At 47.7% G+C, this 15382-nt stretch overlaps 1 protein-coding gene across 1 annotated transcript in view; it reads right to left on the reverse strand.

Annotated features, from left to right (window-relative positions):
- The window catches only part of SMC4 (structural maintenance of chromosomes 4), a 451201-nt gene that overhangs the window by 374177 nt on the left and 61642 nt on the right, over window positions 1-15382 (reverse strand). Inside the window, exon 8 of the mRNA XM_069213253.1 lies at window positions 13924-14064. Within this exon, the coding sequence (XP_069069354.1) occupies window positions 13924-14064 (141 nt within the window). The remainder of the gene's footprint in view (window positions 1-13923; window positions 14065-15382) is intronic.

A 15382-nucleotide genomic window follows, 5' to 3' on the forward strand; every position in this document is an offset into this window, starting at 1 on the left:
GTGGCATGGATAGAAGGGTAGTCACAAAGGGGAGGAAGCAGTTCCTTTGCACTATTTGCAAAACCCACACATCTGATGTGATGGGCTGCCAGTGTCGCAGATGATGGCAAATCCTGCCTCCCCCAACAGTCTCTGGTGGGGAAGCAGACTAGGGAGGCCTGGAGGTTGCGAGGGCACTGTGGCTGGAGCAGAGCAGACTTAATAGGGTGCCCCTTTAGTACCCTATTAAGGGAGAAGAGCACACTGAAAAAGGCGAAGGGAAGCTGCGTGGGCCTGGCCGTAGCCTGACTCTTTAAAGTTCTCAAATAAATGGGTACCATCAAAGGGCATGTCCAAAAGGGTAGACTGGACATCCCCTGAAAAGCCAAGCGTCCTCAAGCAAGCTAGGCTCCTCAAAGCCACCGTCAATGCAACCAATCTACCTTGTGAGTTGGTAGTATCCAGCCACATCTGATTGTGACCTTCACTGTGCCTTTCCAGTCAGTAACAGCTTGAGAGAGAATGACCATGGGCCTCCTCCGGGACCCATGGCAGCTCCTGCGCAACAGTGTCCCATGAGGTATGGGTGTAACAGACCAAAAGGCATGTGGTGTTCACAGACCACAATGCCAGGCTGGAAGAAGAAAACATGTTCCCAAGTTGATCCAGCCTCTTGGATTCCCTATCTGGGGTTGTGGAATGGAACTCACCCAGGGACTTAGAGGCTTGGATAACCAAGCTCTCACAGGCCAGGTGTATTGTTAGGGACACTGGGTAATTTGGAGCTGGTCTATGGCAGCAGGCAATAGTCTTGTTCACAGCAGCCTCTGTGCTGTGTTTGGACCAAGTTCCCCAGCAGGACATCATTGAGGGCTTTGTTAAAAGGCAAAAAGAGTTTTGGAAGTAGAAACCCCAGGCTGAAGCCAGGATGTTAGCCCTGACTGCCACGGAGGGCAGCTCGAGGCCAAGAACCTCAGCCGCCCTCTGCACCACCATGGAGTAGGAATTTAGCTACGGTAGGGTGAGAAAGCATGCCAGTGTCAGGGGACGTGTCCAGACCACTAGCCTCACCCAGGTCAGTCTTTCAGTCCATGGGATCTTCAAGCTTGTATTCCAACAGGCCCATCTCAATCATCAGAGTACCCCTACCCAAGAGAATGAAGGTCAGGATCCGACCTAGGGAGCAAAGTCCCCGGCAAAATCAGAATCAGCATTGTTCGATGCCAGTCTGGCTCCATGTCAGAGTCAGCAATGAGGATGTGGTTGACGTCAACTGTGGGTGCGACCAGCCTCAGCAGCATTAATATCAGAACCGTCATCAGGGAATGTTGAGTTGGTACGACCAACGCCAGATTGGATCCAGGAATGGATCAATATGTGCCCCTGGAGCCAGGGCTGAAGCTGCTGGCATAAAACCCAAGGGGGCCCCTACAGGCTCCACAGGGCCCAAAGGCACTCCAGCAGAGTTGGACTGCCCAAATAGGAGGCACAGGGCCTCATAGAACTAAAAAGTTTGGCAGGGGTAGCTCAGGCTCCCGGAAAATCGGGGAGGCGTGGAGTCGGCCCAGACACAGTCTGAGGACGGAGGCATAGAATGATACTCCTCTTTATCGCCCATCCCGTTGGCCGATGGATGGTGTTAAGTAGAAGAATGCTTACCCCTCTTCGAATTTTGTGCCTTGACTTACCCGACCGTCTTGGAGTGGGACAATGAAGAATGGGAGCTCCACAACAGTTCTTGGGATATTACTCTCAACCAAGATTGGGAGTGACGAGGACCAGAGCACCTGGCCGCAATGAGTTTTACGGACCACTGTGTCAAAGCTTTCAGGTTCATGGCCCGTACTCTGATACTACTTCGGTTCATGGTCCCTCTCCACACACCACAAGCATGTGAAATACAGATCCATGACAGACATCGCCAGATTATAGGATTTGCAAAGCTTCAGCCCGTCTTGCGTGACAACATCTCAACGAACCAGGACTAAAAACACTCAAATCTTCAACAAAACATCGAAGATCAGGGAAAAAGTGACTGGGGGCAGCTCTTCTTCATATCTGCGCTTGCCTGGTGAAAAAAAAATAGAATTACGTCAGTGTGCCAGGGTGGCATCTATATAGGTCCTGCAACATCATATCTGGTATGCATGACGCCGAACACGGAGCCAACCGACGCTACCAAAAGGTGACCAGGGGTAATGCTCAAGAAAAACCTCCAAATCCAGACAAATTCTAAGGTAAGGAATCTGCAGCTAGAAGTCTCCTTCAGCTATACATATATAAAAACAAAATACATGCACCTTTAAGTGTACATATAGGTGTATGTATAGACATACGTGTAAGATATATATTTTCACTGAATAAAACAAAAACTAGAAGGACATAGTTAAGTTCTGAATTTACACTCACAAAACCAGAGATATTCAGCTGCTCAAGTAAATCAAGTAACTAACTTGTGCCCTAAGCGAACTATAACTCACGCTCGTAACATGCTGTTTATCAATTTTATTGCACATGTTGCAGTGATAATATCAATGATGTCATAAATGATGCAATAATTGGGGTAATTAACTGTGCATGGCAAGGGTGGGAGTTATGGTTATCTTAGGACAAGAGTCATACTGTAGGAAGTTGGCTCTGTATGCACTATTTCAAAGTAAGGAATAGCATGCACAGAGTCCAAGGGTTCCCCTTAGAGGTAAGATAGTGGCAAAAAGAGATAATACTAATGCTCTATTTTGTGGTAGTGTGGTCGAGCAGTAGGCTTATCAAAGGAGTAGTGTTAAGCATTTGTTGTACATACACACAGGCAATAAATGAGGAACACACACTCAGAGACAAATCCAGCCAATAGGTTTTGTTATAGAAAAATATCTTTTCTTAGTTTATTTTAAGAACCACAGGTTCAAATTCTACATGTAATATCTCATTTGAAAGGTATTGCAGGTAAGTACTTTAGGAACTTTGAATAATTACAGTAGCATATATACTTTTCACATAAAACACAAATAGCTGTTTTAAAAGTGGACACAGTGCAATTTTCACAGTTCCTGGGGGAGGTAAAGTATTGTTATTTTTAGCAGGTAAGTAAATCACTTACAGGTCTCAGTTTTGGGTCCAAGGTAGCCCACTGTTGGGGGTTCAGAGCAACCCCAAAGTTACCACACCAGCAGCTCAGGGCCGGTCAGGTGCAGTGGTCAAAGAGGTGCCCAAAACACATAGGCTTCAATGGAGATAAGGGGGTGCCCCGGTTCCAGTCTGCCAGCAGGTAAGTACCCGCGTCTTCGGAGGGCAGACCAGGGGGGTTTTGTAGGGCACCAGGGGGGACACAAGTCCACACAGAAAGTACACCCTCAGCAGCGCGGGGGCGGCCGGGTGCAGTGTGCAAACAAGCGTCGGGTTCTCTGTAGGTTTCAATGGGAGCCCAAGGGGTCTCTTCAGCGGTGCAGGCAGGCAAGGGGGGGGGGGGCTCCTCGGGGTAGCCACCACCTAGGCAAGGGAGAGGGCCTCCTGGGGGTCACTCCTGCACTGAAGTTCCGTTCCTTCAGGTGCTGGGGGCTGCGGGTGCAGGGTCTTTTCCAGCCGTCGGGACTTTAAGATCAGGCAGTCGCGGTCAGGGGGAGCCTCGGGATTCCCTCTGCAGGCGTCGCTGTGGGGGCTCAGGGGGGACAACTTTGGTTACTCACGCTCTCTGAGTCGCCGGAGGGTCCTCCCTGAGGTGTTGGTTCTCCACCAGTCGAGTTGGGGTCGTCGGGTGCAGTGTTGCAAGTCTCATGCTTCTTGCGGGGATTTGCAGGGGTCTTTAAATCTGCTCCTCTGTAACAAAGTTGCAGTTCTTTTGGAGCAGTGCCGCTGTCCTCGGGAGTTTGTCTTTCTTGAAGCAGGGCAGTCCTCTGAGGATTCAGAGGTCGCTGGTCCTTGGGAAAGCGTCACTGGAGCAGGTTTCTTTGGAAGGCAGGAGACAGGCCGGTAGGACTGGGGCCAAAGCAGTTGGTGTCTTCTTTCTTCTTCTGCGGGGGTTTTTCAGCTCAGCAGTCCTCTTCCTGTTGTAGTTGCAGGAATCTAAATTCTTAGGTTCAGGGGAGCCCTTAAATACTAAATTTAAGGGCGTGTATAGGTCTGGGGGGTTAGTAGCCAATGGCTACTAGCCCTGAGAGTGGGTACACCCTCTTTGTGCCTCCTCCCAAGGGGAGGGGGTCACACTCCTATCCCTATTGGGGGAATCCTCCATCTGCAAGATGGAGGATTTGTAAAAGTTAGGGTCACTTCAGCTCAGGACACCTTAGGGGCTGTCCTGACTGGCCAGTGACTCCTCCTTGTTGTGCTCATTATTTCCCCCGGCCTTGCCAACAAAAGTGGGGCCGTGGCCGGAGGGGGCGGGCAACTCCACTAGCTGGAGTGCCCTGTGGTGCTGGAACAAAGGGGGTGAGCCTTTGAGGCTCACCGCCAGGTGTTACAGCTCCTGCCTGGGGGAGGTGTTACCATCTCCACCCAGTGCAGGCTTTGTTACTGGCCTCAGAGTGACAAAGGCACTCTCCCCATGGGGCCAGCAACATGTCTCGGTTGTGGCAGGCTGCTGGAACCAGTCAGCCTACACAGATAGTCGGTTAAGGTTTCAGGGGGCACCTCTAAGGTGCCCTCTGGGGTGTATTTTACAATAAAATGTACACTGGCATCAGTGTGCATTTATTGTGCTGAGAAGTTTGATACCAAATGTAAGGAAATGCCTCCTTGTCATGGTTACCCCCTGACTTTTTGCCTTTGCTGATGCTAGGTTTTGAATTGAAAGTGTGCTGAGGCCTGCTGACCAGGCCCCAGCACCAGTGTTCTTTCCCTAACCTGTACTTTTGTATCCACAATTGGCACACCCTGGCATCCAGATAAGTCCCTTGTAAGTGGTACCCCTGGTACCAAGGGCCCTGATGCCAAGGAAGGTCTCTAAGGGCTGCAGCATGTCTTATGCCACCCTGGAGACCCCTCACTCAGCACAGACACACTGCTTGCCAGCTTGTGTGTGCTGGTGAGAACAAAACGAGTAAGTCGACATGGCACTCCCCTCAGGGTGCCATGCCAGCCTCTCACTGCCTATGCAGGTGTAGATAAGTCACCCCTCTAGTAGGCCTTACAGCCCTAAGGCAGGGTGCACTATACCATAGGTGAGGGCACCAGTGCATGAGCACTGTGCCCCTACAGTGTCTAAACAAAACCTTAGACATTGTAAGTGCAGGGTAGCCATAAGAGTATATGGTCTGGGAGTCTGTTTTACACAAACTCCACAGCACCATAATGGCTACACTGAAAACTGGGAAGTTTGGTATCAAACTTCCCAGCACAATAATTGCACACTGATGCCAGTGTACATTTTATTGTAAAATACACCCCAGAGGGCACCTTAGAGGTGCCCCCTGAAACATTAACCGACTACCCGTGTAGGCTGACTGGTTCCAGCAGCCTGCCACAACCGAGACATGTTGCTGGCCCCATGGGGAGAGTGCCTTTGTCACTCTGAGGCCAGTAACAAAGCCTGCACTGGGTGGAGATGCTAACACCTCCCCCAGGCAGGAGCTGTCACACCTGGCGGTGAGCCTCAAAGGCTCACCCCTTTGTGCCAGCACCGCAGGACACTCCAGCTAGTGGAGTTGCCCGCCCCCTCCGGCCACGGCCCCCACTTTTGGCGGCAAGGCCGGAGAAAATAATGAGAATAACAAGGAGGAGTCACTGGCCAGTCAGGACAGCCCCTAAGGTGTCCTGAGCTGAAGTGACTAACTTTTAGAAATCCTCCATCTTGCAGATGGAGGATTCCCCAATAGGATTAGGGATGTGACCCCCTCCCCTTGGGAGGAGGCACAAAGAGGGTGTACCCACCCTCAGGGCTAGTAGCCATTGGCTACTAACCCCCCAGACCTAAACACGCCCTTAAATTTAGTATTTAAGCGCTTCCCTGAACCTAAAACTTTAGATTCCTGAAACTACAAGAAGAAGAAGACTGCTGAGCTGAAAAACCCCTGCAGAGGAAGAACAGAAGACACCAACTGCTTTGGCCCCAGACTTACCGGCCGGTCTCCTGCCTTCCAAAGAAACCTGCTCCAGCGACGCTTTTCAAGGGACCAGCGACCTCTGAATCCTCTGAGGACTGCCCTGCTTCAAGAAAGACAAGAAACTCCTGAGGACAGCGGCACTGCTCCAAAAGAACTGCAACTTTGTTTCAAGGAGCAGATTTAAAGACCCCTGCAACTCCCCACAAGAAGCGTGAGACTTGCAACACTGCACCCGGCGACCCCGACTCGACTGGTGGAGAACCAACACCTCAGGGAGGACCCTCCGGCGACTCCGAGACCGTGAGTAACCAAAGTTGTCCCCCTTGAGCCCCCACAGCGACGCCTGCAGAGGGAATCCCGAGGCTCCCCCTGACCGCGACTGCCTGAACTCCATTTCCCGACGGCTGGAAAAGACCCTGCACCCGCAGCCCCCAGCACCTAAAGGAACGGAACTCCTGTGCAGGAGTGACCCCCAGGAGGCCCTCTCCCTTGCCCAGGTGGTGGCTACCCCGAGGAGCCCCCCCCTTGCCTGCCTGCAACGCTGAAGAGATCCCTTGATCTCTCATTGAAAACCATTGTAAACCAGACGCGTGTTTGCACACTGCACCCGGCCGCCCCCGCGCTGCTGAGGGTGTACTTTTTGTGCTGACTTGTGTCCCCCCCCCGGTGCCCTAAAAAAAAACCCTGGTCTGCCCTCCGAAGACACGGGTACTTACCTGCTGGCAGACTGGAACCGGGGCACCCCCTTCTCTCCATTGAAGCCTGTGTTTTGGGCACCTCTTTGACCTCTGCACCTGACCGGCCCTGAGCTGCTGGTGTGGTAACTTTGGGGTTGCTCTGAACCCCCAACGGTGGGCTACCTTGGACCAAAAACTGAAACCTGTAAGTAACTTACTTACCTGTGAAACCTAACAATACTTTACCTCCCCCAGGAACTGTGAAAATTGCACTAAGTGTCCACTTTTAAAACAGCTTATTGTGTTTTATGTAAAAAGTATATATGCTACTGTAATTATTCAAAGTTCCTAAAGTACTTACCTGCAATACCTTTCAAATGATATTACATGTAGAATTTGAACCTGTGGTTCTTTAAATAAACTAAGAAAATATATTTTTCTATAACAAAACCTATTGGCTGGATTTGTCTCCGAGTGTGTGTTCCTCATTTATTGCCTGTGTGTATGTACAACAAATGCATAACACTACTCCTTTGATAAGCCTACTTCTCGACCACACTACCACAAAATAGAGCATTAGTATTATCTCTTTTTGCCACTATCTTACCTCTAAGGGGAACCCTTGGACTCTGTGCATACTATTCCTTACTTTGAAATAGCACATACAGAGCCAACTTCCTACACCAAACTTCCCAGTTTTCAGTGTAGACATTATGGTGCTGTGGAGTTCGTGTTTGACAAACTCTCAGACAATATACTCTTATGGCTACCCTGCACTTACAATGTCTAAGGTTTTGCTTAGACACTGTAGGGGCACAGTGCTCATGCACTGGTGCCCTCACCTATGATATAGTGCACCCTGCCTTAGGGCTGTAAGGCCTGCTAGAGGGGTGACTTATCTATACTGGCATAGGCAGTGAGAGGCTGGCATGGCACCCTGAGGGGAGTGCCATGTCGACTTACTCATTTTGTTCTCACCAGCACACACAAGCTGGCAAGCAGTGTGTCTGTGCTGAGTGAGGGGTCTCCAGGGTGGCATAAGACATGCTGCAGCCCTTAGAAACCTTCCCTGGCATCAGGGCCCTTGGTACCAGAGGTACCAGTTACAAGGGACTTACCTGGATGCCAGGGTGTGCCAATTGTGGATACAAAAGTACAGGTTAGGGAAAGAACACTGGTGCTGGGGCCTGGTTAGCAGGCCTCAGCACACTTTCAATTCAAAACATAGCATCAGCAAAGGCAAAAAGTCAGGGGTAACCATGCCAAGGAGGCATTTCCTTACACATACCACCCACTTATTTGGGTGGAGTCAAACCGACAGGGCTTCAAGATCATTTTACATACTTGTAGTGGTTAAAAAGAGAGAACGAGTTCTGTTCGCAACAGGAGATGACAAGAAAAAAAAACACTCAGTCACTACCTAAGATATTGCTAAAGGGCAACAATTCTTTCACCTTGGCAGCAGGCATGAAAACAGATGAATTCTGTTCCTAATGTGTGGGACCACACCCTGGAAGCAGACTTCGAGATTCCTCACGGTTGTCAGGAGTTGTTAAAGTTCCCACCAACAAAAAGCAAACTGCTATCTCCTAAGGGTGGGCACCTCGGACGATAGTGAGCAGGCCCTGGTGAATTGTGGTCCCCAGGCCATTAATGCCTCTGCTGTCTGTCAATTCGCAGACATAGTGAGTGTCAGGGAAGCCATTTTAAATGCATGTGCTGGACACTAAGAGTTCCCCAGCTACATGATGGCTTCACTGAATCCGGAGATGTTTGGTATCAAACAGCTCAGGATAATAAACCCTCTCTGGTTCCACTGATGGATTTATTAATAAACGCAGAAAGGGGCATCTTAGAGGTGCCCCCTCAAAACCTACCAGTTACTAGTGTGTTCACTGACTGGTCCTGAACAGCTCAGCCACCACAGACGCGTTGCTGCACCCTCATAGTGAGAGCCAGTGCTCTTGAGCCCCAGCGACCAAAGTCTGCAGTGGCCGGAGCGGTTTCCTCCTCTCCAAGGAAGGTTGGACATTCCAGGGTGATAACCAGCTCCCATATTCTGACCCCCACTTTTGGCAGCAGCACAGGCAGAAAAAATAGTTACATTGGTAGACAAGCTCACTTCATGCCAGTCCCTCCCCTAAGGTGGATGAGCTCAAGTGGACACTACTTTTTAAAATCTTCCATCTTGTTTGGAAGGAATTAGGCCACAAGGGTTAGGGTTATGCCCACTTGCGAGCGGAACTCGTCACAAGAAGCGTGTGGTCAAGCCCCTAATTTCAGTATTTAGGTGGCACACTTGAACCCTGAAAACTGAGTTGCATTTGACACTAATTCACACAACCACTAATATTTCCAATTTATGGTATCCTAATCCCACCACACGTCATAACTTGGGCCTCCCATCATATTGCTTTCTTGATGGCCATTTTTATTTTCTCCATCATTGGCAAATTGTTGTTTTGAGCATGGCAGGCAGCACAAAATATGGTGAATGGTGGAAATGGTAGCTGACTAATCTCTGGTATCATGGGTATTTGATTAAGAACCATAACGCAGTTTAACTGTTTTGTTCCTGTAGGAAGTTGGCTCTGTATGTGCTATTTCAAAGTAAGGAATAGCATGCACAGAGTCCAAGGGTTCCCCTTAGAGGTAAAATAGTGGTAAAAAGAGATAATACTAATGCTCTATTTTGTGGTAGTGTGGTCGAGCAGTAGGCTTATCCAAGGAGTAGTGTTAAGCATTTGTTGTACATACACAGACAATAAATGAGGTACACACACTCAGAGACAAATCCAGCCAATAGGTTTTGTATAGAAAAATATCTTTTCTTAGTTTATTTTAAGAACCACAGGTTCAAATTTAACATGTAATATCTTGTTTGAAAGGTATTGCAGGTAAGTACATTAGGAACTTTGAATCATTTCAATTGCATGTATACTTTTCAAGTTATTCACAAATAGCTACTTTAAAAGTGGACACTTAGTGCAATTTTCACAGTTCCTGGGGGAGGTAAGTTTTTGTTAGTTTTACCAGGTAAGTAAGACACTTACAGGGTTCAGTTCTTGGTCCAAGGTAGCCCACCGTTGGGGGGTCAGAGCAACCCCAAAGTTACCACACCAGCAGCTCAGGGCCGGTCAGGTGCAGAGTTCAAAGTGGTGCCCAAAACGCATAGGCTAGAATGGAGAGAAGGGGGTGCCCCGGTTCCGGTCTGCTTGCAGGTAAGTACCCGCGTCTTCGGAGGGCAGACCAGGGGGGTTTTGTAGGGCACCGGGGGGGACACAAGCCCACACAGAAATTTCACCCTCAGCGGCGCGGGGGCGGCCGGGTGCAGTGTTAGAACAAGCGTCGGATTCGCAATGTTAGTCAATGAGAGATCAAGGGATCTCTTCAGCGCTGCAGGCAGGCAAGGGGGGGCTTCCTCGGGGAAACCTCCACTTGGGCAAGGGAGAGGGACTCCTGGGGATCACTTCTCCAGTGAAAGTCCGGTCCTTCAGGTCCTGGGGGCTGCGGGTGCAGGGTCTTTTCCAGGCGTCGGGACTTAGGTTTCAGAGAGTCGCGGTCAGGGGAAGCCTCGGGATTCCCTCTGCAGGCGGCGCTGTGGGGGCTCAGGGGGGACAGGTTTTGGTACTCACAGTCGTAGAGTAGTCCGGGGGTCCACCCTCTTTGTGCCTCCTCCCAAGGGGAGGGGGTCACAATCCTAACCCTATTGGGGGAATCCTCCATCTGCAAGATGGAGGATTTCTAAAAGTTAGAGTCACCTCAGCTCAGGACACCTTAGGGGCTGTCCTGACTGGCCAGTGACTCCTCCTTGTTGCTTTCTTTGTTCCCTCCAGCCTTGCCGCCAAAAGTGGGGGCCGTGGCCGGAGGGGGCGGGCAACTCCACTAAGCTGGAGTGCCCTGCTGGGCTGTGACAAAGGGGTGAGCCTTTGAGGCTCACCGCCAGGTGTTACAGCTCCTGCCTGGGGGAGGTGTTAGCATCTCCACCCAGTGCAGGCTTTGTTACTGGCCTCAGAGTGACAAAGGCACTCTCCCCATGGGGCCAGCAACATGTCTCTAGTGTGGCAGGCTGCTGGAACTAGTCAGCCTACACAGACAGTCGGTTAAGTTTCAGGGGGCACCTCTAAGGTGCCCTCTGGGGTGTATTTTGCAATAAAATGTACACTGGCATCAGTGTGCATTTATTGTGCTGAGAAGTTTGATACCAAACTTCCCAGTTTTCAGTGTAGCCATTATGGTGCTGTGGAGTTCGTGTTTGACAAACTCCCAGACCATATACTCTTATGGCTACCCTGCACTTACAATGTCTAAGGTTTTGTTTAGACACTGTAGGGGTACCATGCTCATGCACTGGTACCCTCACCTATGGTATAGTGCACCTTGCCTTAGGGCTGTAAGGCCTGCTAGAGGGGTGACTGACCTATACTTGCATAGGCAGTGAGAGGCTGGCATGGCACCGTGAGGGGAGTGCCATGTCGACTTACTAGTTTTGTACTCACTAGCACACACAAGCTGGCAAGCAGTGTGTCTGTGCTGAGTGAGAGGTCTCCAGGGTGGCATAAGACATGCTGCAGCCCTTAGAGACCTTCCTTGGCATCAGGGCCCTTGGTACTAGAAGTACCAGTTATAAGGGACTTATCTGGATGCCAGGGTCTGCCAATTGTGGATACAAAAGTACAGGTTAGGGAAAGAACACTGGTGCTGGGGCCTGGTTAGCAGGCCTCAGCACACTTTCAATTGTAAACATAGCATCAGCAAAGGCAAAAAGTCAGGGGGCAACCATGCCAAGGAGGCATTTCCTTACAGTTCCCCAGGTTATTTCAGTTTGCTCAAGTACTTATTTTTAACCTCTGGAGCCCACTGCCTTCAGCCCTGTTCAGCAAGTGGCTAAGTAAAGGGTCTGGCCTGTGGCCAGTGTGCAATGGATGGCTGATTGTGCAGGAAAGTGCCCCTTTTTAACATGGTCACGCACCTACTTTTTGCCACTGGTACGGAGGTTTTTTGACAGAAAGTGCTCTGGGTTAGTGCTAACTAGGTCCCCTGTGCCAGTGCTCTTTCCCTAAAACAAAGAAAAACTATTCTAATTGTGTACAATTGGCACATACTTTAATCCCTCTGTAAGTCCCTAGTAAATGGTACCCTAGGTACTAGGGCCTGGGTATTACAGAGGGCCCCAAGGGCTGCAGCATGTATTGTGCCATCCTAAGGAAACCCCTCTACAAATTGCACACAGCTTGTCATGGCAGACTCAGTGTCATGGTGCAAGCAATGAGTGAAAACACGGCATGGCACAATGTGTGCCATGCCCCAAATCACTGCATCTAATATACGTAAGTCACCCATCTGATTTGAGGACATATCTGCATGAGCAGATATGCCCCTGTATTGTCTAGTTCAATTACTAGATTTTGCAAACGAGTAGGGAAGCCATCTTAAGGTATGTACAGCCAACTCGTCATTAAAAGTTACCTAGCTATATCAGCGAGGTCTGTACTCATACAGGACTTTCCCAATGTGATGCAAGAGCACATGAAAATCCTAGGCAAGGAGAAAAAAGAACAGTAAACGGGCATCAAAGTGTTCTTCAAGAAGTGCTGCAGGAAGTGGGAACAGAAGATTCTCACCTGAACATCTTCACACTCTACTGTAAAGAGTGCTAAACCAATGTCTGATGCACAGAGAAAAATCCCCAAATTGGAAATAAAATGATGGAAGCACTCAACAGCAAATTCAATCAATAAGGAAAAACACGTTCTAAAGATATTAAGTGGTTGTGAACAGAAAAGTTTCAGAGTAATCATCTAAACAAAATCAGATTCTTTTAAGTACCAGGAAAAATCTAAATAAAGCCCCACATCTCTATAAATGTCTAATCCCTGAAAGACTGCCCACAGCCTAGGTCTCATAGTGCACCCCCCACTGCACAGTCAGCAGCTGTGCACGGTTGGGGCTGGCAAACCAGGCACTGCAGAAAACCATAGCTATGCGCACAGCTGAAGAGCGTGCGCAAAAGGGAATAATTTAAGTTTGATGTACTATTTCATAAAGAACACAAACTTACAGGGGAAAAAAAAAAAAAAAAAACAGTTAATACGAATACGTGGTTACAGAACTGAAAAAATGAAAAAAGTGTCATTTTTCACTTATATTTAGCTCTATTAACCATAAGCCACACAGCAGCCATTCAACCATAATTCAGTCAAATTCAATGTCTATGACCTCACAAAATGTATACCAATAATTAAGACCAAAAATTATTCACACACACACAAACAAGCAAATACTATAACCAGGTGTCTTACTGATAGTGTTAATGAGAATGTGACCTTTACGGTCAATTACAAAGTTTTAATTGTATCTGTCACACCAAAGGAAAGGTCATGATCTTTGTATTTGTATATAAGTTTTGGCTTGCACTGCTGCTGCAAAGGAGAAATGATCACAATAATGCAGTATGTACAGGAATACTTTATTATTAAACCAGAGAACAAAGAAATCGGCAGCAAGCACAGAATATATGTTGTCAACCGCACCCGCACAACATTATGGAGGAGAGGCCTGGCACATCAGAATATTTGATGCATGCTACACAACCTTCCAGTTTGTAAATTGCATCATAACAGTCTACTGGGCAACAGCGACAGAGTATGAACATCCCTCCATGTAGCCAAGAGGCTGTAAGTCCTCACAGTTTAAGTGCTGACATTAGCACGGTTGACACTTTTGTCTCAAATGTTTACTATGAAAAAACATGAGATGGCAGGAGTACGCACAGCATGTAAATCTTTACCTAAAACGTGCCAGAGACGCCAAACTAAAACACGCACCTCATGTGGGAGAAGGGAAGTAAATATTAGACTAAGATAGGTATGTTACTTTAAAGCTGGTCTTATTAAAGGGACTGTATCTGGTTTTGCCTGGTCATGGTTACTCAGCTTTAAAACCTAGCTAGCAGCAGTTAATGCTGCAAGGACAATCTGGAGGTGAGGAAATTTGGCCTCAGGAGAACTGTGTGGGAGGCTACTTATGGGTTGGGTACACACATTGAGCTGTAACAAAGATGTTGGTTGAAAACATGCTGATGCTTTACATAGGTTACATCATCCAGGACTGCATGTTAAACTACTTTGCAACGCAGAATTATTTTAATTAAGGCAGAAATAACATCAAAAAACTTAAGTTTAAGTTTCAACATTGATTTTTGTACTTTAAAAAATGGAATTACTTACTTTTCAACATCTTTTAAAGCTTTGTTCTTCACTTTCATTTCTTCTGCAAGTTTACCACTCTTCTCGTTCACATCCTTAGTATCTTCGTGGGTTTTCTCCTTTTGAGCATCAAGATCACCAATCCGTTTTTGAAGATCATGACTGAAGAACAAACACAATGGAAATCATTTACTTTATTCACAAAAGAACCAAAAGTCTCTAAAATAGGATCACAGCAGTTGTGCAGGGCAGATTTCACACCAGTGTTTGTAGCTTCTATGCACTTTAAGGATGGTAAATTTACCAGCTCTCAGATGAAGAAAATGTTGCTTAGGAACCCTTTTCTACATTCCAGAGATTATTTCTTCCTCACATAATCATGAAAATAACTAACCATTAAGTGCAGATATGCAGCTACAACACATTTTCCTTTATGAGAGTACATGGCAGCCTGATTAGCATCTTCCACCAGAGCTCACTGCGCAGCTTCCTAATCGAACATCCTCATTTCTCCTGTGTGTCAAAAACTCTAAATACTCACTCCTAAATTGCAACTATTTTTATATACAATATTTAGAAGACTGGTGATTAACTACTATTGAATTGTCAATACACCCTCACACAGTAGGAGGAAACTACAATGTTGAAAATGGTGACCGCACAGTGATCTTACGTGGATACTGCTCCCATTAACACACACCACTTTTCCTCATGTACCTCAACCAGATTTCCCCCTCCCTCCCCGTCCACTAATACCAGTTCGGTTTTCTTTCACAATTCTTCTAGTCAACCCATCTTTCTATGCTGCAGGGGATGGGATTTTCCGGGTGTCCTTGCTCCTACTCTTGCTAGTTTTTTCTGTGCCATGTTCAATAATCTCGTCCCTGAAAGGGTGCTAGATTACTTACTGCATGTTTGGGATCAGAGTCCATAGCCAACACAGGTGATGTAGAGGCAGGATGGAAGGATGTGCCCACATTTAGGATACCTGATAGACAGCAAGGTGTCTGGGGGGCATACAAGGTGCTACATGCAAACCGAAAAAGTTAAGTATTGATGGTCTGTTTGAGAGGAAGGGTGGATGGCACCTTGGGCTGGGGAAGGTGAATCAGCAAATCTTGCAACCATTTGTAATTTTGGAGAGAGGGAGGCAACTTAGCTTAAATCATTAATCACATTTCACATACACAAAGCACTCAAGATGGCAAAAGCACTGAACACAAAGCCATTCCTTACTCAGCTCTTTGACAATGAACAATTTTTCCTGCATAATTATTTGACCTCATTCATTATACATATACATGGCACTGTTTAAGGTTGATGGTTTGGGAAACTCTGGGATTTTATTTGCATTCAGTATTTTTAACCCTTTTTAGTTGGTGTTGGTGTTTTGCCACTACTGTGACATTAACAGGACGCAATATTTTGTGATATTGGGAAAGAAAATCTTGCAGTTTTATTACGGCATGATGAAGACCTA

Source organism: Pleurodeles waltl, chromosome 11 (genome assembly GCF_031143425.1).
Source record: "Pleurodeles waltl isolate 20211129_DDA chromosome 11, aPleWal1.hap1.20221129, whole genome shotgun sequence".
NCBI classification, from domain to species: domain Eukaryota; kingdom Metazoa; phylum Chordata; class Amphibia; order Caudata; family Salamandridae; genus Pleurodeles; species Pleurodeles waltl.